Below are 23,126 nucleotides of genomic sequence, written 5' to 3' on the forward strand. Positions count from 1 at the left end.
TATGGCTCAGAGTAGGAAAATTTTATTCTTTAAAAGCAATTGTTTAGAGAAAAAGGAATAAAAACCAAAGTTGGTAGTCACAGCAGCCTTTATCAGAACAGCACAAGCTATTAGGAAAGCAATTTTATCTTCCAAGATGCTCCATACTGGCCAGGCTTCTATGACAAGAACACTGCACATGTCCTAGTAAACAGGACAAGACTCTCAAGGGGACAAGAGCCTTCAATTACTCTAGACATTTTTATTCCTTACAATGGAGGTGGTAAAGGAATTTGATTACACTTCTTTCAGAGCAGATAAAGGACACCCACTTCCCACCAGCAGACCGGTACAGACCAGTGTGAGAAATCCCCAGAAGGCACTTGAAACACGCTTGACAAGGAATAACAGCAACACGCCAAGAGCTGCTCTGCCCTGCACAAGTCTTTACCACAGTTCATATAGATGTGTATTCCTTCTCTGACCCACCACAGGCAGTACACTCTGTCCATGCTGACATACAGATACATCTATGTGCATGTATAGATACCAACACTGATACAGGTTTCTGTGTGTCTGTGTCTAGAGAGAGGAAAACCCAATTGTTTAATAGTACACAGAAGTTCCAATCACTTCACCAGACAGAGGAAAAGCTTTCACTGCAAAGGAGCACCCCCCCCCCCCTCTATGCACCAAAAAGGGAGAGGCAGGGAAGAATACCTGGATCTTCCTCAGGTCATTGACTATTAAAATAACAAAATCTAGTATCTAAAAAAAAAAAAAGCTTCTTCCATGTCAGGGCACAGGGCAGACATTTTTGGTACTGTAAATCCCACAGGCGCATAACATCCATATTGCTTAGGAGGAAGGGAGTGGATGAGAGGAAATTTCCTTTCACCACTCACTATGTTTTAGCTAGTTCTTTCTTCATCTTTGCTTAAAATATCAACAAAGACTTACACATCAACATTCCCAAGGAATCTGCAGATCCTTTAAGTACCGAGTCTGCTGTGATACAGAACTGCTGTACCAATCCATTCCCATCCATCAGAGCTGGCAGCCCTGACTAATCCTTCTGCAACAGAGGCAAACGAAAGGCTTACTTCTTCCCAGGAACAGGTGTACACACACTCTTAGGACAAGGAAAAAGTTTTAGTGATGACACTTAAAAAGTTTAATTACCAGCTGCAGAATGCCTTGGAACAAACATTAACCTCCTAAGAGTTAAGAGGCAGATTCCATGCATTTCTGTTTTTTAGCTGCTGGCTCCTCAGCCTTGTGTAGGTCTAAAGTGCCTGCGCAGGACTTGAGGCTGGGGTCTGCCCGAAGGCTTTCCGAGACAACAGTGATCCCTGACAGAAGGTACCCTCCACCACCACTCATCAACAATTTGGGATGACTCCGATCCGGCAGAACCTAACCAAGACAGAAAAAAACGACATTTATGCATTTCTACATTCTTATAAACTATGTCAACAATACAATAAAAGTCAGAATTTAGATGACAAATCGCTGATGATTTACAATGACCAAGTTTTAAGAAGACTGCTTCTTCATAGGACAGTACAGAAGAAAGTGTAAAAGCAAGGGCATTTATTTATTTTAAGCAAACATATGAAGCTCCGGTTCTCTTAGACTGCATCCTAGTTTGTGTGGGAGGGGAGTGTGAATGGTTTCTGTAGCACTATGGCCTATGCACTGGTCTTCTGATTTCAGGAAGCTTCAGGGCCAACAACAGGGTTTGGGGTGTATGGAGAAACAACACTGGATGGCTACTTCCCTACTATCTGTTAATCTCAGCAAGGGCTCTTCTCACTTGTCACCTTTGCCTCATAAAAAGGCAGTGTTACATTGGACTTCTGTGGTAGGAAGAGACTCCAAGCAGCAGGGAGGGCTACAAGGTAACCCAGAAGTGTCCCTCTCCAATCTCCCTTCCTGAAGGAACTGGTTGTGAAGCACTCAAGCAGCAAAGCCCCTCCCGCTGCTGTGACTTCAGGATTTGCTGCAGGGATCATACAGAGGGCAATCAAACAGCCCAGGCACAAGAGTAGACTAGGAGGTCTGACAGTGGAGCAGTCTTTACTCCTGGCTTCTCACCAGCCTGCCTGAGAATTTCTCCAAGTATCGCTGTAGGCTGTTCTCTTTTGCAAGCACTTACCTAGCTCATACCGTTTCCTCTTGCTCTTTTTTTGTTTTGTTTTGTTTTTTGAGACAGGGTTTCTCTGTATAGCCCTGGCTGTCCTGGAACTCAGGGTTTCTCTGTATAGCCCTNGCTGTCCTGGAACTCACTCTGTAGACCAGGCTGGCCTCGAACTCAGAAATCCGCCTGCCTCTGCCTCCCGAGTGCTGGGATTAAAGGCGTGCGCCACCACGCCCGGCTCCCTCTTTATTTTTTTAAAGGCCCCCTTTCCCTAATAAACTGGCATAGATCTGAGGATATGGCTCAGTGGCAGAGTACTTGCCCAGCATCCCTGAGATCCTGGTTCTTATATCTAACTCTGCCAGAGAGAAGGGAGATGAGGAGAGAATGAACATGAATATACCTCAGTCTATGTATGTAGCAGCACAGGACAGGGTCACTTCATTTTCAGTTACCACCTCTACAGATGGCAAAGTCTTGAGGGTAGTATAGCTAGGTATTTGCATTTTAAATACCTCTGGACTAGAGTTACAGGATGTGTACTCTGATATGAAAAGCAGGTCAGGAGCCAGGAAGCCAGGATATTTTTCTAAGTGACAGGTAGTCATTTCCACCACTGCCACTGTAAAACAGTGACTCTATTTAACAACAGCATTGCTGCAAGAAGCCAGCAATCCCAGAGACCAACTCTAGGGCCTGGCAGTGAGAAAGCTTACCTGGTAATTTCTGAGCCAGGTTTCAGACAGCCTCAGGTTAATGACTCCTCCCCTCTCCCGAAGTTTTGTGTAGCATTCCAACAAAGGCTAAGGGCAAAACCAGAGTCCTGTTAGATATATTTCAAGCTAAGTACGAAGATTGAAATTTAGATGATGGAATTCTGTCCATTTCGTCTCAGCATTACCTCTTTATACTGACAGTAGACCACAAATGGCCTTGATGGGGCTACGAAGTCCAGCAAAGACAGCAGCAGGGGCGTGGGGTGGAAACGACTGGCCACAATCAAACTGCAAGGAAAACAGAGAATATTATTCTATGCCCTCCAAGAGGAGCATGGGTTTTAAATGTATTTAAGATGACCACATTTTAAATCATGTGATTTAGGCATGATTGTACAGAGCTAAAATCCTAATACTCAGGCCCAGACAGGAGGACTGCCTTGAGTTCCAGGTTGGCTGGAACTACATAGGGAGTACTAGGCCAGTGTGAGCCATACAAGTACAGGGCACTACACAACATTCTAGAAATTCAAAGCAGAATGAAATCACGAGCAATTTATTTCTAAGAAACAGGGTTGTAAGTGTTTGTGCTGCCTGACAAATATATATATTGGACACTGAATATTCTTGTATTTTTTCTTTTAGATCATAAGGAATCAAATCCAAAACTATACCCCCAAATCTGACAGGTTTTCTTTTTCTTTAAAGATGTATTATTTTGCCGGTGTGGTGGCACACGCCTTTAATCCCAGCACTAGGGAGGCAGAGGCAGGTGGATTTCTGAGTTCGAGGCTAGCATGGTCTACAACGTGAGTTCCAGAACAGCCAGGGCTACACAGAGAAACCCTGTCTCAAAAAACCAAAAAAAAAAAAAAGAAATAAAGATGTCGCGCGCACGTGCACACGCACCTGTGTCAGATCCCCTGAAACTAGAGTTACCAGTGAATGCTCTTAAATGCTGAACCATCTTTCCTGCCCAGATCCAACCTTTTTAAAAACCAAACCTCCCCCTCCCCCACCAAAACCCCCAAACAACCAAGAGAAAATCTCCATCTCATTCCCCACAAGACTCAGGGCAGACAGTGGAAAGTGTGCTACATTCAGAGCAGACCGTGGCAGCCCCGTGAAGTGCCCTGCATCTTGGATCAACGCACCCATCTGCATTTCTTTCTCCCAGCAGAGCAGCAGCCTCCAGATGTCTTTTCCTCTGCTCTTCTTGTCTCCTTTGCTTTTCCTGAATCTTTAAGAACAGCAAGAAACCAATGAACTGACGGCACTGAGCCAGATTTACAAAAATGCCCTGATCTATCAGTGAGAAGCAGTGGTGTTCAGTAGACAACAGGAAGGGCTGATCTATATGGAAGGTGAGGACACACACGGAAGCTTGTTTTCAAATGGCAACCCCCACACCACCGGAACACTCCTGAAGCAGTCACTAGAGTCACGCAGAGCTCCAGCCCAAAGACTAAGTCACATGGCAAAGTACAAAGACACCCACTTCCCCAAGTGTTTCTGATAGTTAACATCTGGGGACCTAACCTTTCAAAGTCAACCCAAATCTTACAACTTAAAACTCCCCGAGGCTCTGAAGATATCACAAGAATAATGACCCTTGACATGCTTACATAATCTCTTTTGCTTCTTTTTTCTTTGGGCTCCGTATTCTCTGGGTCCCCAGGAACAATCTCCATTGGTCTCTGTTCTCCTGTGTTGCTTTCTGGGGCATCTACAATGCTGTCTTCATCTGCTTGTTCAGCGATCTGTTTCTCCTCAAGCTCACCGTTACTTTCCTCAACTGGAGCACTGTCTTTAGGCTCTGAGGACAGCATCTCCGCAGAAAATGTTCCATTGAGGAGACTGTTTACTTTGTTGAGAGGGAACTCATGGAGACCACTGAGGAAAGATTTGGGAAATCCAAAACAAGCTGTTGCCGCCCGAACGGGTCCATCTCCAGGATACAGCTGAATAATGGAACCAAAGCCTGAACAGACAAACAAACATCTGTACAGTGGGGGGACTCTAGACTCCGAAGCCCAAGCCCTCACACGATTCTCCTCCCATGGCGAGAGGGTGGTCCCCGAGCTCACTGATATCCCAATCCCTACAGAGAGAATATACTTCCAGACACCCAATGATCTTGTTTAGAGGTCGGATGATTTGGGCCTATTTGCTTTTCCCTTGTTCATCCCCAGATAGGGTGGATGAAAGTGCTTATATTTTACAGAATCAGAGAAATCAGACAGGTCAGCTTGTGAATTCCAAGAGAGAATTTCTCCTGAGAAACCTTCTTGCTTCTCAGCCCCTCAGTTCCTGACAGCACAGTAAATACCAGCTGTTTACTAAAATCATTAGCCGACTGCAGCTCCAGAATCATCCCCACAGAACCAAAGCAGGAAAGGCCAACATCGCAGGACACCAACACAGCCTCAGTGGGGAGAAACGGACCACACAGAGAGATTCTGGGACAGGAGCCATAGAGGCCTACTGAGATCACTCCCTTATTCTTAAGGAAACTCAATCTGGTTCTCTAACTTCCAATTCTTGGACTTCTTTCCTCACATCGAGGTAGTTTACTGAATTTGAAACCATCATCTTACCTCCCATTCGTTCCATCATGGCACCTAGCACCAAGCCTGAGCACGTTTCCATGACAATCATTTTATTGCCGGCACGGATATTTCCCAGTGTCAACATCTGGGCTAGGGTATCATATCTCATGTGGCTAAAAAAAAAAAAAAAAAAAAAAAAAAAAAAAATAATAAAAAAAAAAAAAAAAAAAAAAAAGGGAAGATTCACTCACTTTTAGCTAAGAAAATCCTGACATTTAATAACAGCTTTTCTACTTGTTCTGTAAGAATTATGTTGATAAGATTATTGTTTACTTGAGGCGACAGTAAAAGGACTTACAATTTATGAGGAAGGAGGGCACTTTATGCAGGTGAGCAAGCTTTTCATTCTACTTAAAATCCTGACTCGCTTAAAGACATATTTCCCCCAATTATACTTTGAAAGGAAACAAAGCGTACTTAATTTTTCCAGGTTCTCTTGCATAATACATAATTGAAAGAATACGCGTAGATGGCTTCAAGATAGTAACGATGGCTTCATATCTACGGGAATTAAGAGCAGAATAGCAACATGAAATAAAAAGATTTAAAACATCTCATTTTAGTAATAATCACTTAGTGAATAGAAAATATGTACTATTTTCAACCATTCCAAACAATGCGACTTACTTTTTCTTCTTCTTTTTAATATATTTATCTTGAGCAAATTCTGTCTTGTCTCGGAATGTTGTGCTATTTTCAATTAGCTGCTGAACTATCTCCTGGAAGAAAAGGAGCAAGCGCGTCTCCTGAGGCTTCACCGTCCTACCCCAGCACTCAGCCCAAGGCCTCATCGCCAGGCCCTTGTCCATGGAGTCCGTGTGCATCACCTCTGCATCTCTACACTCTACTTAGGATTTGGGACAAAGACATCGCAACTCCATTTAGACTTTTGTCCCCCGGTGTTGGGCATGAAACCCTTTAAATCAAGCTAAAGGCGCCAAGAGAGGGGGGCTATAGAGGAAGATCAGCCAAACTCAAACACCAGAGCTGTTACCTTCTCCCCACTAGTGCTTTAAGTGTGGCCACCCGGTCCATTATTCTCGCACCAAGACACAAAATCCAAATGTGTTTAACTGCACACACATTTTAACTGTCATTCCATTTTACCTCAAAATCGACATTATAGACAAATTTGTTACATACAAACGAAGAGAAAGAATCCGTTTTTACCTCTCCTTTAATGCCCTTGTCTTTCAGAGCTTTTATATCATCTTGAGTAAGTTTCTGGGACTTTCCATCATCAACTATATTTCGATTATCAGTGCCTGCTTCTTTGGTCTCTAAGGAAAGAAATTGCTCTATGATAATTTTTGATATAAAATTATTATTAAAGATTACATTTTAATTACTTAATTTTACATGTATGTGTCTATGTGTAAAGGCTCATACATGGCACGGTGCATGTAAGGTCAGAGGATATAGTTCTCATCCACCATGTCTCAGGGATCAAACTGAACTCAGGTTGTCAGACTCAGTAACAGATACCTTTACTCACTGAGCCATCTTGCTTGCAATGTTTCCTTAAAAAAAAAAAAAAAAAAAAAAAAGAAATTTGTTTTTTTAATGAGCAGGGCATAGTAGCCACAGACCTTTAACCCCATCAGTAGGATCTCTGTGAGTTCGAGGCCAGCATGGTATACACTGGAAGTTCAGGGCTAATGTAAAGACCCTTTTTTTTTTTTTTGAATATTTAATTTTATGTGTTTGAGTGTTTTGCCTATAGACATGTATGAGTACCAGATGCATGGCTGGTGCCTGAACTCGGGAAGGGCATCAGATCCCTGGAACTGAAGTTACAGATGGTTGTGAGCCACCATGTGGGTGTTCAGAACTGAACCTGGATCTTCTAAAAGAGCAACAAGTACTTTTACTGCTGGGCTACCTCTCTAGCATCCTGAAAGATTCTTTTTGAGATAAAGTCTCATAGCACAGGCTGGCCTCAAAGTTGCTACCTAATTGAATTCTGATCCTCCACCATTGTCTCTTGAGCACTTCAGTGCCTCGTCCAGCTTATGGAGTGCTGCAGATGGACCTGGGCCTCGAGTGTGCTAGGCGAGCACTCCACCTGCACTGCAATCTTCTTGTCCCGAGTTCATACCCACGCCCAGCCCATCAGCTCCTCACGCCTGGCCTTAGCTGCGTAGGGCTCTTACTTTAACTAAGTTTCCTGGAAAGTGTCCAGATTAAATGGAAGTCTGGCAAGCGCCCATCTCACCCCAGCGGTGTACCTGACGCGGGCTCTTCCAGCTTCTTCCTGAGCTGAAGACTGCCTCCACTGCTCACATCAAACGTTGAGCCGTAACTATGGCCGATGGCATTATCCAGGTAGAACCACTGTTTTTCAAAAGTTACTTTTCTGAGGAAGAAGAGGCAACCAGTCAACTCATTTCTTTTGCATTCCTGCTATGAAAAGCATGCTAATACTAGTTTATTTCAAGAGTTCTCATGATAAATGGTCAACAGCATTACTTCTGTGAGGACAAACTGACAAATGAACTTGAGAGAAGCAGGTTGGGGACAGATAGAAACATTTATAAAGAAGCCAGAAAAGGACTAACTTTTAGAAGAAAAACGACATGCCTTTTGTGGGACACAGGTCTCACTGCACTTGCATTGTCACCCAGGATGCTTAAATTCACAGATTCTGCACACACTGGTTCACCAAACCGGACACTGCTGCAGGCATTACTTTGGTCTGTTGTGGGTTCCATCTCTGAGGTGAACTGATGTGTGTGTGTGTATCGATGCCACAGAAAAAGTATGCCACATGACACACAATGCCAGCTGTATACATGTGAGGAGTTAAGGCTGCAGGATTCGTACAGGTCTGCAGACACTCTCTCTCTATATGGCATAGCTGACATAAAGAGCTTAGGGGCTGGAGAGATGGCTCAGCGGGTTAGAGCACTGACTGCTCTTCCAGAAGTCCCGAGTTCAATTCCCAGCAACCACGTGGTGGCTCACAACCACCCGTAATGAGATCTGACGCCCTCTTCTGGTGTGTCTGAAGACAGCTACAGTGTACTCATATAAATAAAATAAATAAATCTTTAAAAAAAAAAAAAAAAAGAGCTTAGTACCTAAGGATGCTTCAGAGCCCAGCTTACATGCACAGAATTCTGAGACCCGTCCTGTCCTGGTGAATTCTGCTTGTGCCCTGCATCACTCTCTTTTCATCTTTCCCTTTTCAGTTCTCTATCCCAACATATCTTTGTATATCACATCCTTAAAAAGAACCATATCTACTTTCATCCTGTGTGTCTGTTATGTACATGTATGCGTGTTTGGGTACCACAGCATGCATGTGGAAGTCAAAAGATCAACTCAGATACTGGTTCTTGCCTTGCATCTTTCTTTGAGACAAGGTTTCTCTCTTTCTTTTTTTAAAAAGTTTATTTATTTTATGTATATGAGTACGTTGTAGCTGTACAGATAGTCGTGAACCATCATGTGGTTGCTGGGAATTGATTTTAGGACCTCTGCTCGCTGCAGTACCGCTCACTCCAGTCCAAAGATTTATTATTATATCTAAGTACACTGTAGCTGTCTTCAGGCATACCAGTAGAGGGTGTCAGATCTCATTATGGATGGTTGTGAGCCACCATGTGGTTGCTGGGATTTGAACTCAGGACCTTCAGAAGAGCAGTCAGTGCTCTTAACTGCTGAGCCACCTCACCAGCCCGACAAGATCTCTCTCGTTCACTGTTACATATGTCAGGCACGTGGCCTCAAACTTGTAGAGAATCCCCTGTGCCTATCTCCATCTTGCTGCAGGAACGGTGGGATTACAGATATGTACCATCACACCTCATGCTATGTGGGGAAGAGCTTTACCCTTTGAGCCACCTCCCCTCATTCATCAAATGTCACTTGAACCACATGTCCTCTGGAGGCGCTCCCAACTCCTAATTCTTACTCTTTGCTAGATTTCCAGTAACTAACATCTATTTTGTACCCCGTATCCTTATCCTTGAAATGTGCTGGTGTTAATGAAACACCGAAGCTGGGTTTACTTACACCTCTGCCAGCCTATCTTATGTGCAAAGGTGTGCGTGGTGGTGGGGCTGGGGGGCAAGCACTCAAACCAACAGGCCAGAAACTGTGAGAGGCAATCTGATAAATAATGAAGCTGCCGTTTCCTGGGAAGGAGTAGAGTGGCCGAGAGCCATGATCTCTTTGGTGTTAGGGAGTCCGGCCTGGGACGCAGCTGGGCTCAGCAGGTCATTTTCTAAATAAAACAAAAAATCACGATCATGGCTTCCTAAGAACAGGGATAGTAAAAAGAGCTTACAAATAAACTTTTTAGGGAGCTAGAGAAATGATCCAGCACTTGAGAGCACTTACTGCTCTTCCACAGGATCTGACTCCGGTTCCCAGCACCCAAGCTGTGTGGTTCCCAATTGGCTGTAACTCCATCTCCGGGAAATACAAAGCATTTGGCCGCTGAGAACACAGGAATTCTCATACTCTAGCCCACGAACACACACACACACACACACACAAATTTAAAACAATACTAGTTTTGTTTGTTTGTTTGTTTGTTTGAGACAGAATTTCTCTGTGTAGCCCAACAAACTAAATAACAAAAAGAGTACTTTTTAAGAACTAAAGATACTGTATTTCTCCTTGGTAACAAAAAGGATCATCTAATAAAACACATTAAAAAGGGACATTCAAATGGTTGTATCAGAACATGAAGCAAGCTGGGTGTGGTGTAGCAGACCTGCAATCCCACCACTTGGGAGGCAGGAAAGTGTTTGCTTCAGCTGGCTGTCAGCAAGCCCCAGTAGGTACATTGGGCTTCCGCTGTACCTTGTAGTAAGTTCAGTTTTCATACAGTAGACAGATTTTTCCCACTGGGGTCCAGAGAAGACTGCCTACCTGCAAGTCATACTATGTGTAAGAGATCTTTCTTATTCCCATTTCTCTTACTGAGGAAGTTGGATTTATGAAGAAAGTGGGGAGCTGGGAGGACAGTCAGACACAATGAAGAGATACGAATGTGAAAGGTTGGATACGTTCTGTAAGAATAGCGAGGGCCCCCCAAGAACCCTCGGGAAAGCACCCTCCTGGGTGGGAGTATCAAGAATGGAATTCTTGGGAAGAGAATCTGGAGCAGAAGGTAGAATAGAAAGTTGGGGAATGAAAGGTAGAGGCGAGTGCTATAGGATGAGAACAGTGCAAAGGGGGATGATCCCGTAAGCCAAGGATGCGGCAGGATCCCAGTGGGAAGGCCTCTGTGACAGGAAGACCTGAGTGGTAGCAAGAAAGGCTGGGGAGCGGGATTCAAAGAGCCAAGAATAGGGCACAGGAGGGAGTGATTATCCGGGTGGTGGTGCGCGCTGCCCAGGGCCAGCAATCAGACTCACTTTCTCCGCTGGACTTGCACTGCTTTGAACACATCTTCTCGCTTCAGCACCACGAAGTCGCCGTCATGGATGCAGTGGTCCCCGAGATGCGGGGGCTGTGAGCTCGGCTGCTCGGCTGCTGATGCCTCCATGGAAGCCAGGCAGTCTTCAACCTCCGTGCTTGCTCCAGCCGCTAGGAGCCCCGCACGACCAGGAGGGACCTGCGCCTCTGCCGGTACCGCCCCCACGTGCTGCACGCCGCTTCCGCTTTCCGGTCCCGACCTCGGGACGGCTTCCGGAAGCCTGGCGACTTCCGTCTCTCTGAGCCCTTTGATTGGCTACCCTCCATCCCTCCCCCCAGTCGCGTGGCTTCCTTAAGCAGAAGCGCGTCATAGACGCGCCAAAAAAGAACTTCAAGCGAAGTCTGGGTTTGCCTTCTGGGGTTGTGCTCGGCCTTCTGTGCCCTGCGTCTGGCGTTCCGGCGCGCAGTGACGCGGGCACCGGGCGGCTCCGGAGACGGAGTGTCCGCGGAGCCCTGCATGAGAGTGCGTGCCGCCTGTCGCAGGCTCCCGGGCTCCGGGACTCCTGAAAGCAGGACGCGAGGAAGACGGGGAGTCAGGGATTGCGTTTGGCTTTTCTCAGGCTGCTTCCCTATGTAGATGTTGGAATCGCCACCGTTCTCAGTATGTCATTCTGTTGGATCGATGTGAACGTAGTGTTGCGATGGAATGTCTCATCCTGAGGATCCTGAAGACTTGAGTTTTTATCTCAGGACTGTCACAAGCAACCTTGATTTTTATTAGTTTGCATACTTGCGAACCTTTTATTTATTAAATCCTCTTAGGGCTAGAACAGGCTCTCCTAATGAATTAGACCACAGCGTATGAATCTATCAATAGTTTGTTTCTGTGGGACAGGAATTTGTTAAGTGGAGTTATTTTCTTTCGGAACAGTTTTAGGGCAGCTTGCCACAGAAAATAATACAACGAAGATTGAGCTATGATGTGTCCCTAGTATCGTACTGGCGAGGATTATGTTCAGCCAATACTACTCAATATTAGTTCCACACAGAAAACAGGTTCAAGTTTACTGCCTTGATTTCTCTCTTGGCGATTTGTTGAAAACTGGTACTGAATAGATGTCTATGGTGTACCTTAATCGTGATGGAGATTAAAAGAATTAACTATACTACACATAAGGTTTATATTGCAGCATGGAACTTTGCAAGCCTACGTGGTAGTCTTAAACACAGTACCTTAATCCCCCCCACACACTATGTTAATACATTTTTTTAGGAGTGCTGTTGACTCGTGGGAGACATGAGTGGTGCATATAGAGGCAGAGGTTTTGGACGAGGGAGATTCCAAAGCTGGAAAAGAGGAAGAGGTGGTGGGAACTTCTCAGGAAGGTGGAGAGAAAGAGAAACCAGAGCTGACCCGAGTGAAGGTGCAGGGAAGCTTGCTTCTGGTAAGTGCACTCAGGGATCGATCTGTTCTCTCTCAGGAAAGAGACAGTTCAAGGACCAGTAGATGCTGGAGTAGGTAAGGGGACTGCTGCCAAGCCTGAGGACCCTCAGGTCCCTGGAACCCACATGGTGGAAGGAGAAAACCAGCTCCACAAGCTGCCCTCTGACTTCCACATATCCACTATGGCATGTGTGGGCCCACGAGTGTGCACAGGCAACATAATGTAAAAAGAAATAAAAATACAAGGAATGTAAATAATGATAATCATATATGCCTATTAATAATAATGCCTAGTAGGTAGCAGGATAGTTTAACTCAAACTTCAGGTCTGAAAGTTAATATTAATAATTCTTATTGAAATATCTAATTTAGAGTCTATTAATAGACTCCTGTAAAAGGAGAAACTAGTTGAAGGGGGAAAAAAAGCCAGTGCTTTGGTTTTTACTAACATCGTACTCTCCTTTTTCAGCACAAGCCTCACAACCTTTACTTCAACAGTCAACACTGGATCAGTTTATACCATATAAGGGCTGGAAACTTTACTTCTCTGAAGGTAGAGTTTAAGAACCATAAGTTATATATTCATCTTTGGATACTACAATTAATGTTACTGTTGTTCACTTGGCTTTCTTTCTTTCTTTCTTTCTTTCTTTCTTTCTTTCTTTTTTTTTTTTTTTTGGTTTTTCAAGACAGGGTTTCTCTGTATAGCTCTGGCTGTCCTGGAACTCACTTTCTAGACCAGACTGGCCTCGAACTCAGAAATCCGCCTGCCTCTGCCTCCCGAGTGCTGGGATTAAAGGCGTGCGCCACCACGCCAAGCGCTTACTTGGCTTTCTGCTATATGCCTTTCTCTCCTCCAATGTTTGGAGCATTATTGTTATACAGTGATTCAGGAAAACAGGAACCGGTGAATGTTTCAAAATATTTAATACAAGGAATTGGATATGTATATGGAAGACTCAACACAGCAGTTTGATTCCTGTGACTGAGGGAGAACCAACCAAGAAATGCCAAGGTTATCAGAAGTGGGAGCTCAAAGGTAGAGGCAGAGCAACGGTGACACAGTCGCTGCATTGTACCCTTCCAAAGCTGTGCTGTATCACTTTGAAAGACCTTCTACTCTGTGATGAGAACTTAGACGAATGAAGCTGATTGCCCTAGTAACTAAGGATGGATCAGATGTTCCTGGAGGCTAGAACTATACTATCCTGTGCAGTAGCAGAGATGCCATGGAACAGGGGGCTGGAGAGATGGCTCAGAAGTTAAGCACGCTTGCTGTTCTTCTAGAGAGCCTGACCTTGGTTCCCAAAATGAAACTTACTCTGAAACCCTTTTTGACCTCTGTAGATACCTATATGCATGGCATGTTCGTGTTCTCTCTCTCTCTCTCTCTCTCTCTCTCTCTCCCCCTCTCTCCCTCTCTCCCTCCCTCCCTCCCTCCCTCCCTTCCTCCCTTCCTCCCTCCCTCTCCACCTCCCTCTCTCTTGAGCATGCACACTTTCACAGACACACACACATGTAAAAGTAAATCTTAGAAGAAGAAGAAGAAGAAGAAGAAGAAGAAGAAGAAGAAGAAGAAGAAGAAGAAGAAGAAAGCAAGAATAGTTTCTTGCCACCTTCCAGACCTTCCAGTGTCCTCAATTGGCTGAACTAATGATTGAATAGGAATTTGGGCAAAGATGACAGTCAGACAGCAGGAAATAGTAATAGGCTTCTTACCAAGAATTAGACGGCACTTGATGTTTGTAAGGTGTGGAGATGTTGGTTTTCTATTTTCTTATGGTATCTACGTTTATCATATCTCTTATGAGGCATGGTTTTGTTCTTGCTTTTATTTGTAGCTGTGGGTTTTTCCTCTCCAGTGTATTGTACTGCTTGTAGTCAGGGATCCTGTGTTGTGACAGACTTAGTGTTCATTGTGTGAGTGAATTCGTCTCCCCTCCCTACTAATTTGATAGATGTGTTTCTTATGAGATTCTTTGTTCCTTTAGGATACATTAGCCACACTGTTTTCATCATCACCCTGGTCTCTAGCTCATACTACTGTAAAGTGATTTTTAGATTACTAAAGATGGAATTCAAGGGATACTTTGCTTAAAATTGACCTAGCTGCATTTCGTTAGACTTTCTGTGAGATAAAAATTTAAAGATACTATACAGCTTTGTAAAAATATTAAAAAGTAGCATTATAATTTTGAGATTACAGTTAAACTTTGTCTCCAGATCCTTCAGAAATAGTTGACAAGTGGCAGTTTGAACTCATAGAATTTACTTTACATAGATAGTGATTGTCTTTAGCTCCATTCATGTATATGGCTTTGCATTTTTTAGAATTGAATAAGATATTTGAATTGATATACTGTTTGAGGAGTCTAAGACTCAGAAAGTTTCTCAGGTATTTGGGCTTTTATATATATTTTAGGTTATTCAGACTTTAGGGTTTTTTTTTAGAATCTCAAGTATTCATATCAGTATTTATGCAAATGCAATCACAATATGGTAAGAAAAAAAAATATGGGGTTTCTTGGGATCTGTCTCAGCAATATAAAATACTTCCATCTGTGATTCTTGGTGCTAATGCTGAACTTGTTGGATTAGTTTACAGCAACAACTCTCCTTTTATTGAGAAGATTCAAGCATTTGAGAAATTTTTCACGAGGCATATCGACTTGTACGATAAGGTAAGTGCTTTTTACCAACTTTGGCAGTCCACCATTGTGACAGCTAACTGGACAATGTTTGAGGAGCTAGTGAGTGTGAGCAGTGCAGTTGGGGAGGTGTTAGAAATACCAACTTCAAAAGTTTAAGTATGTTTATGTAAATACATTTTCTAATATTACAACTATGTAATAAAACTTAGAGCTATCACTGACTATTATATACTTTCTGAAGTGTATACTAAATAGGCAGTTATGAGAATTGACTCAAAAAAGCAATTGTTATGTTTAAATTTTAATCTTTTATAGGATGAAATAGAAAGAAAAGGAAGCATTTTGGTGGATTTTAAAGAACTAACAAAAGATGATGAAATAACTAACTTGATACCCGATATAGAAAACGCCCTAAGAGATGCCCCTGAGAAAACACTGGCGTGTATGGGGCTGGCAATACATCAGGTAAATTTGGCCAAAGTTTTAAAAGGAGATATCGTAGTGTTTGTACTTTTTGAAAGGTACTTAGCATTTGGTAACATGTTGGTTAGAGTTTAAGGATTGCAGTCTTCCCCTAAGTAAGTTCAGCCTGTGTACAAATCACCTGAATTAGTTTAATTTCATTAAAGATACAGACGTTGTACTTCCTTTTTGAGAAAGTATCTGATTGTAAATATAAAATAGGCATGGTTTTAGGAGCTTGGAGCAAAAGGATTTACCTCAGGTGTAGTTTGGCCTTGGGAGCAATCACTTATTTCCCCATGAGTCCCATGTGTAAACTGGAAGTGACAGTAGGTTCTGTGCTTGTATCAGTTTTTCTCAGGGACAGATGACACAACTTTCAGAAGCACCCACATAAGTGCTTCAAGGTAAAGGGCAGCAGATCCCAGGACAGGCATCTTGGCTACCTTCAGAGGCTGGGGCACAATGGGGAAGGCCAGAGGGAGGTGTAGGCTTGTGATAGGTCTTAAGGGGGTATGTAGAATCTGGACACAGCAGCAAAGTCAGGATATCCAGGTGCAGCAAACAGATCACCACACAATTATATGTACTGCTAGAACCCCTGCACTGATAATCTTGCTTCTTGTCTTCAGACTCATCCAATCATCCATTATTTCTCTAGTCAGGCAACCACACCATCTCTTTACTCTAATATGTACAATTCCTTTCTATCTTTCCAGCACTGGCTTAGGCCCTACAGAATTTGTTTAGTGGAACCCAGTGTGTAATGTCTCAGAGGGATGTTATTTTATGTGTATGAGTGTTTTGTTCATATGTATGTATATGTCGTGTGTGACTAGTGCTCAAAGAAGTTAGAAAAGGGCATTGGTTCCTCTAGAACTGGACTTATGGATGGTTTTTGAGCCACCATCCTGGGAACTGAACCTTGGACCTTTCTAAGAGCAGCAAGTGTTCTTAACTGCTGAGCCATCTATCTCCCCAGCCCCTACTGTAGGTTTTTTTAATGCTAAGTTTATGTGGGACAAAAATACTAAGTAAGTAGGGACGATGAAGTGTTCTGGTACAGGCATAAGTAAATCCCAAGTAAAACAATCTACAGGAAAATAAATAGTCAGAATCAAATATTTGTCTTTTAAATACTATCAGGGTAGTATTTATTTATTTTTCTGGGATGTTCATAAACTTTGAGTTCTATGAGAATTTTGCTTAAAGAGTATTTATTTTTCAATCTTTGACTAAGGTATTAACTAAGGACCTTGAAAGGCATGCTGCTGAATTACAAGCTCAGGAGGGATTGTCTAACAGTGGAGAGACAATGGTAAATGTGCCACATATTTATGCAAGGTGAGAAACATGATGCTGTTTTTTCTCAATAACCTTTTGATTATAGTACAAACAAGTGGGTTTCATTATGAAATTTTTATATGTATATAAATGTTAATTTGTTTTTATTTTTCTGGCACCCCTCACCCAACTCTTCTTATTTCCTTCTCAGCATTTAGGGGACCCCTTCTTCCCCTCCAGAAGTCCCCACATCTGTCTGCATAGCACAGAGACTCCATTGCCCTCTCTTGTTTTTCTCTTCTCTCCCCTGAGAGTTGCTCCCCTACTCTCATGACTTTCTACGTTCATGTCCTCTATCTGTGTGTCTATAAATCTATATTTCCTATGTGTGAGCAAGCATGCAGTATGTGTATTTCTATCTCACATATTTTGCTTAACGAAATAATCTCCAATTCTATTCATTTTCATGCAAGTGCCATCATTTTATTCTTGCTTACAGTTTAGTAAAATTCCATTATGTGCCTTCCCCACTACAGACGTCTAGGTTAGTTTCTTCTCTTGGCTGTTGTAAATAGTATGCAGTAAATACAAGTGTACAAGTTTCTGTGTGTTTACTTCAGGAATACTCAGTAGTGCTATAGCTGAGTCATTTGATAATTGGGATCTCTGTTGATTACCAGTTCACATTGTATATCCGCAATGTGTAAGGACCCCTGACAGATAGTCATTCTGACTGAGATGAAATCTTAAAGCAGTTTTAATTTGCTTTTCCCTGATGTCTAATGACAGCAAAATCTTTCCAAGTATCTCTTGGTCATTTGTGTCTCTTCCCTTGAACTTTGTTCAGTGTATTCTCACATTATTTAGGGTCGTGGGAGGGGTTAAGAACAAGAACCTTGGGTTACTGAGATAGCTCAGTGGGTGAGAGGCACTGCCATTGAGCCTGATGACCTGGACTCGATCTACAGAACCCGTATAGTAGAATGAGAGAGCCAGCTCCTCAAGTTGTCCTCTGACCTCCACATGCATGCTGTGGTGCACACACAAAACAAAATGCCAACAACAACAAAAAGAGCAGATCCAGATTGAGAATGTGAGTTTATATAACAAGGAAACCAACATTCCTTGCTAATTTGATACCATAATCAAATCAGTCTGCTAGGGATTATTCAAAGACATCATACAGTTGACATTTTTCTAATCGAGTGAGCTGATTTCCCAGCCTGAAAACCTTTGTGAAGATTGGTTTTGTACTTGTCAAGACTGCTGTATAGATGTAATAGTTTGTGGAGTACTTTGTTAAATTCTTAGATTTACATTGACACAAGAGAGCAAATATTCTCTACTTTATCTTTATAGTATATTCAGTTTTTTAAATACTTGAAACTTCAGGGTTTCATTTTTTTCTTCCAAAATTTGTAGAAGATATTTTATGACAGTGCAGACCATTAGTCCCACCCACAAAGCACAGACAGGTGGATCTCTTGAGTTCAAAAATTAAAAACCCATAGATAGCATTTCCCCCTTTTTTTTTTAAATTGGATTTAAATTGGAATTACTTATTTTCAAAAAAAAGAAAGAAAGAAAGAGAGAGAGAAAGAAAAAGAGAAAGTAAGAGAAAAGAAAGAAAAAAAAGCCGGGCAGTGGTGGCGCACTCCTTTAATCCCAGCACTTGGGAGGCAGAGGCAGGCAGATTTCTGAGTTTGAGGCCAGCCTGATCTACAGAGTGAGTTCCAGGACAGCCAGGGCTACACAGAGAAACCCTGTCTGGGGTGGGGGGGAATTACTTATTTTATATACATGAGTACACTATAGCTATCTTCAGACACACCAGAAGAGGGCATCAGATCCCATTACAGATGGTTGTAAAACACCATGTGGTTGTTGGGAGTTGAACTCAGAACCTCTGGAAGAGCAGTCATTGCTCTTAACTGCTGAACCATCTCTCCAGCACTGGAATATGTTTTTTATTTTCAGTTTTTGAGACCGAGTTTCTCTGTGTAGCCCTGGCTGCCCTGGAACTCACTCTATAGACCAGCTGACTTCAGCCTCAGAGATCCGGCTGCCTCTTACCCCGAGTGCTGGGGTCAAAGGCTTGTGCCACCACACTTCCTTTTCTTTAAAGAGAAAGTTCTCCCCCTTTTTCTCTAGACAGCTATATATGGGATTTAGCATTTTTCATTTTTAATAAAATCTAACGTGAGGTTTCTGGTATACAGAGGGATGAATTCTGTGGCTGCGTCTTTAAGAGGAGCTTGTGAAAATATAACTCTGTACATTGTAAGTTTATGGAGAGACACATTCTTGTTTTATTTTTAGAGTTTACAACTATGAGCCCTTAACACACCTCAAGAATATACGAGCAACTTGCTATGGGAAATACATCTCTATACGAGGGACTGTGGTCCGGGTCAGCAACATAAAGCCTCTTTGCATCAACATGGCTTTTCAGTGTGCTGCGTGTGGGGAGATTCAGAGCTTTCCTCTGCCAGATGGAAAGTACAGCCTTCCGACAAAGGTGATGTGTTCTTTCATTGACTGCATCTTCTTGACTTCTTGACCGAGGAGGCACATCAGTTTACAGAAAAATTTGTCAGTGCTTTTGAGCAGAACGGTTGCAGAGCAAATGGCCATACACAAAGAACTCAAAACCACAAGACCTCATGTTTCAAGGTTGCCTGGTTTAGAAGGCTGGAGGAACCCTCACCTGGGTATTTCTTCCTCTGTGTCTCTATGGAGTTGCCATTACAAAATGGATCTGGTAGAATGAGGCATCCCATCTTTCTTATGTGTTGGTTTTGGTTTTTCACACAGATTATGGCAGTTCAGAGCTTATAGTTTACTCATGGCTATTGACAGCTGCTGTGCAAAGAGATCAGTTGGTAGGCAGAACGCTGTCCTTAGGCCAGCTTCAAAAATCATGCAATTCCATTTCTGTCATAGTTGATTAGAGTCGGTCACAGACTGCCTGGATTCCAGGAGAGAAAGCTGACTCCTGCTCCTGATAGGGAGTTACACTATTGTATATATGATGCAATGCCTTAAGCTTATAAATGCATCTTCATACACGCACACACACACACACACACACACACACACACACACACACACACGCAGAGACATAGGAAAACTTGAACAGAACCTGCTTATACAGTGAGAAGTACTTGTCAGGTGACTGTACCACACAAACAATGCACGGGGAGGGGAGTTAAAGTTTATTGCTGTGAAGATACACCACAACCACGGCAACTCTTATAAATTGTGACTAGCTTACAGTTTCAGATGTTTAGTCCGTTATCATGGTGGGAAATATGGTGGTATGCAGGCAGACATGGTGCTAGAGAAGCTGCTGAGAGTTCCGTGCCTTGGTCTGCAGGCAGCAGCAGGAGGCTGGAGCCACAGTGGGCATAGCTTAAGCATAGGAGACCTCACAGCCCGCCTCCACAGTGACACACTTCCTCCAACAAGGCCACACCTCTGAATAGTGCCACTCTCTATAGCCAAGCATTCAAACACATGAATCTGTGGGGGCCATTCCTATTAATACCACTACAGGGGACTAGAGGAGAGTGGAGGGTTAGTGAAGATCCTTAGTGAAAGGCTTTTCAAAAGTTGAGGATTGGGTCAAAGCGTATGGCCTGCAGGAGGTGGTGCAGTCAAGGAGCCCAAGGACTGGGAGACTGCCTGGACAGAGGAAGCCGTAAGTACATGATAAGTACGGAGGTAAGTAGGGAGCTTTGTCTACTCAGCAGAATAAATACAGAGGATGAGAAGGGCCAGCTAGAAAAGGACCAGGAATGACAGCTGAAGATCATAGCAAGAAGTGGGTGATGGGTGAGATTATAACGGAGTTTTCTTAATGTGATCATGGCTTGCCAGAAGCTGAGTGTAGATGACTTCTGTTGCAGTGTCCTGTGCCCGCGTGCCGAGGGAGGTCATTTGCTCCATTGCGCAGCTCTCCTCTCACAGTTACATTGGACTGGCAGTTGATCAAGTAAGCACTCAGACCGTTAAGTAAAAGAGAATCTCTCATTCTGCTGAGTAATCTATGATGGGAATGATTACTGATGAGTCTGTGCTTTAAGATGATTTGAAATTGATTGGTTACTGGATTCTAGAGAGGATGCAGTTATACCTCCCATTCCTACTGAGAAGTGGTTCATTTCCTATCTAAATGATATGATTCATTGCACATTCCTTGATGGACTGGGATAATATTGACATTTTAGATAAAAGATCACTTAGAAGTAGGCTATTTGATGACATGCTCTCATTTCATGTTGAGCATGGTACATCACTTATTATTTGCTTGTTTTGCTTTATTTGTTTTAAGAGTCAGGCATTATTTCTGTATTTTTAAAGATGTATTTATGTGTAGTATGTCTATGTGAATTAGGCTGTGAGTGTGAGTGCCCATGGAGGTCAGAAGAGGGGCATTTAAGGGCAGAAGAAGAGCATCAGGCCCCCTGGAGCTGTAGTTACAGGCAGTTCACGAGTACTGGGAACTAAACTTGGGTCCTCTGGTAGAGCAGTTAAGTGCTCTTAACCATTGAGACATCTCTCTAGCATCATCATTTTTTCTTTATCTAGTAATTTAAGTTTTCTTGATTATATGTCATATGTCCATTACCACCCTCCCCTTTTTTAAAAGATTTATTCATTTTATGTATATGTGTACACTGTAGTTGTGAGCCTTCATGTGGTTGCTAGGAACTGAACTTAGGACCTCTGCTTGCTCTGGTCGGTCCCACTCATTCATTATTATAAATAAGTATACTGTAGCTGTCCTCAGATACACCAGAAGAGGGCGTCAGATCTCTCGGATGGTTGTGAGCCACCATGTGGATGCTGGGATTTGAACTCAGGACCTTTGGAAGAGCAGTCGGTACTCTTACCCGCGGAGCCATCTCGCCAGCCCATAACCATTTCTTTTTTTTTTTTTTCATTTTTTTATTATTATTATTTTCTTTATATACATTTCAAATGCTATCCCGAAAGTTCCCTATACCCCCCACCGCCCCTGCTCCCCTACCCACCCACTCCCACTTCTTGGCCCTGGCCTTCCCCTGTGCTGGGTCATGTAAAGTTTGCAAGACCAAAGGGCCTCTCTTCCCAATGATGGCTGATTAGGCCATCTTCCGCTACATATGCAGCTAGAGGCAGGAGCTCAGGGGGTACTGGTTAGTTCATATTGTTCCACCTACAGGGTTGCAGCCCCCTTCAGTTCCTTGGGTACTTTCTCTAGCTCCTCCATTGGGGACCCTGTGTTCCATCCAATAGCTGACTGTGAGCATCCACTTCTGTGTTTGCCAGGCACTGGCATAGCCTCACAAGAGGCTGCTATATCAGGGTCCCTTCAGCAGAATCTTGCTGGCATGTGCATTAGTATCTGGGTTTGGTGGCTGATGATGGGATGGATTCCTGGATGGGGTAGTCTCTGGATAGTCCATCCTTTCATCTTAGNTCTAAATTTTGTCTTTGTACCTATATCCTTTCGTGGGTATTTTGTTCCTTATTCTAAGGAGGAATGAAGTATCCACACTATGGTCATCCTTCTTGGTTTTCTTCTGTTTTGCAAGATGTATCTTGGGTATTCTGTTTCTGGGCTAATATCCGCTTATCAGTGAGTGCATATCTAGTGACTTCTTTTGTGATTAGGTTACCTCACTAAGGTTGATATCCTCCAGATACATCCATTTGCCCAAGAATTTCATAAATTCATTGTTTTTAATAGCTGAGTAGTACTCCATTGTGTAAATGTACCACAGTTTCCTGCTTGTGGACGTTGTACATCGTGGTGCGGAGCCTAGTGCGCACCACGATGTACAACGTCCACAAGCAGACAAGCTTACAATCCCACCAACAATGGAGGAGTGTTCCTCTTTCTCCACAACCTCGCCAGCAGCTGCTGTCACCTGAATTATTGATCTTAGCCATTCTGACTGGTGTGAGATGGAATCTCAGGGTTGTTTTGATTTGCATTTCCCTGATGATTAAGGATGTTGAACATTTTTTCAGGTGTTTCTCAGCCATTCGGTTTTCCTCAGTTGAGAATTCTTTATTTAGCTCTGTACCCCATTTTTTAAATTAAAAAAAAAAAAAAAACTTACAGCCCTCGAGTCGGGTGTGTGTAATTTTCCCTGCTCTTAGTGAGAGGTTTGATGCTATTCTGATGCTCATTCCTTTTAGGGTGATGGACACTTCTGTCCCCACCTTATAATCTCTTTGTTTGTTCAGTTATGAAGTGGTAAAGGGCTATTCAGTTATCCCCATGGCCCTCCGCACGTTCTGTCATGGAGTTGTCTTTAGCTGTCTGTATGCTGTCCACTATTTTCTCTTTGGCCTTCCTGTCAGATGCATCCCCTGGATTCCCACTGCCTTCTGTTTGCCTTACCCTTTCATGTTTCTGCACACTTTCTAAATTAAAGTGGCTTTTTGTTGTATCATTTTTAGAAACATGTGCTTTGTTGG

The 23,126-nt window shown here is 43.1% G+C and overlaps 2 protein-coding genes across 2 annotated transcripts in view; one reads left to right on the forward strand and one right to left on the reverse strand.

The window, feature by feature from the left end:
- Trmt6 (tRNA methyltransferase 6) lies at positions 1-11,058 on the reverse strand. Its single transcript, XM_021193134.1, has 11 exons — positions 10,814-11,058; positions 7,673-7,800; positions 6,615-6,724; positions 6,072-6,163; positions 5,862-5,945; positions 5,433-5,557; positions 4,461-4,816; positions 3,990-4,075; positions 3,021-3,123; positions 2,836-2,922; positions 1-1,395 (listed from the first exon to the last, which is right to left on the reverse strand). Exons 1-11 carry the CDS (start codon positions 10,942-10,944, stop codon positions 1,204-1,206), a joined length of 1,494 nt encoding a protein of 497 aa, XP_021048793.1. The 5' UTR covers positions 10,945-11,058; the 3' UTR covers positions 1-1,203.
- Positions 11,059-11,194: 136 nt separating this feature from the next.
- Positions 11,195-23,126, forward strand: part of Mcm8 (minichromosome maintenance 8 homologous recombination repair factor) — a 28,085-nt gene continuing 16,153 nt past the window's right edge. The window contains exons 1-8 of the mRNA XM_021193296.2: positions 11,195-11,475; positions 12,088-12,259; positions 12,728-12,811; positions 14,857-14,939; positions 15,225-15,374; positions 16,612-16,715; positions 18,975-19,173; positions 20,564-20,649. Coding sequence (XP_021048955.1) covers positions 12,112-12,259; positions 12,728-12,811; positions 14,857-14,939; positions 15,225-15,374; positions 16,612-16,715; positions 18,975-19,173; positions 20,564-20,649 — 854 coding nt within the window. The 5' untranslated portion in view covers positions 11,195-11,475; positions 12,088-12,111. The remainder of the gene's footprint in view (positions 11,476-12,087; positions 12,260-12,727; positions 12,812-14,856; positions 14,940-15,224; positions 15,375-16,611; positions 16,716-18,974; positions 19,174-20,563; positions 20,650-23,126) is intronic.

This window comes from Mus pahari, chromosome 3 (assembly GCF_900095145.1).
Source record: "Mus pahari chromosome 3, PAHARI_EIJ_v1.1, whole genome shotgun sequence".
In the NCBI taxonomy this organism is placed as follows: Eukaryota; Metazoa; Chordata; class Mammalia; order Rodentia; family Muridae; genus Mus; species Mus pahari.

Excerpts from the sequence above, each read along its gene's own strand:
- Trmt6 (XM_021193134.1), bottom strand. The coding sequence starts at position 10,944 with ATGGAGGCATCAGCAGCCGAGCAGCCGAGCTCACAGCCCCCGCATCTC. Across the intron at positions 4,817-5,432 it reads CATGATGGAACGAATGGGAG|GCTTTGGTTCCATTATTCAG; the intron begins GTAAGATGATGG and ends TTGTCTGTTCAG. Across the intron at positions 1,396-2,835 it reads CCTGGCTCAGAAATTACCAG|GTTCTGCCGGATCGGAGTCA; the intron begins GTAAGCTTTCTC and ends TGTCTTGGTTAG.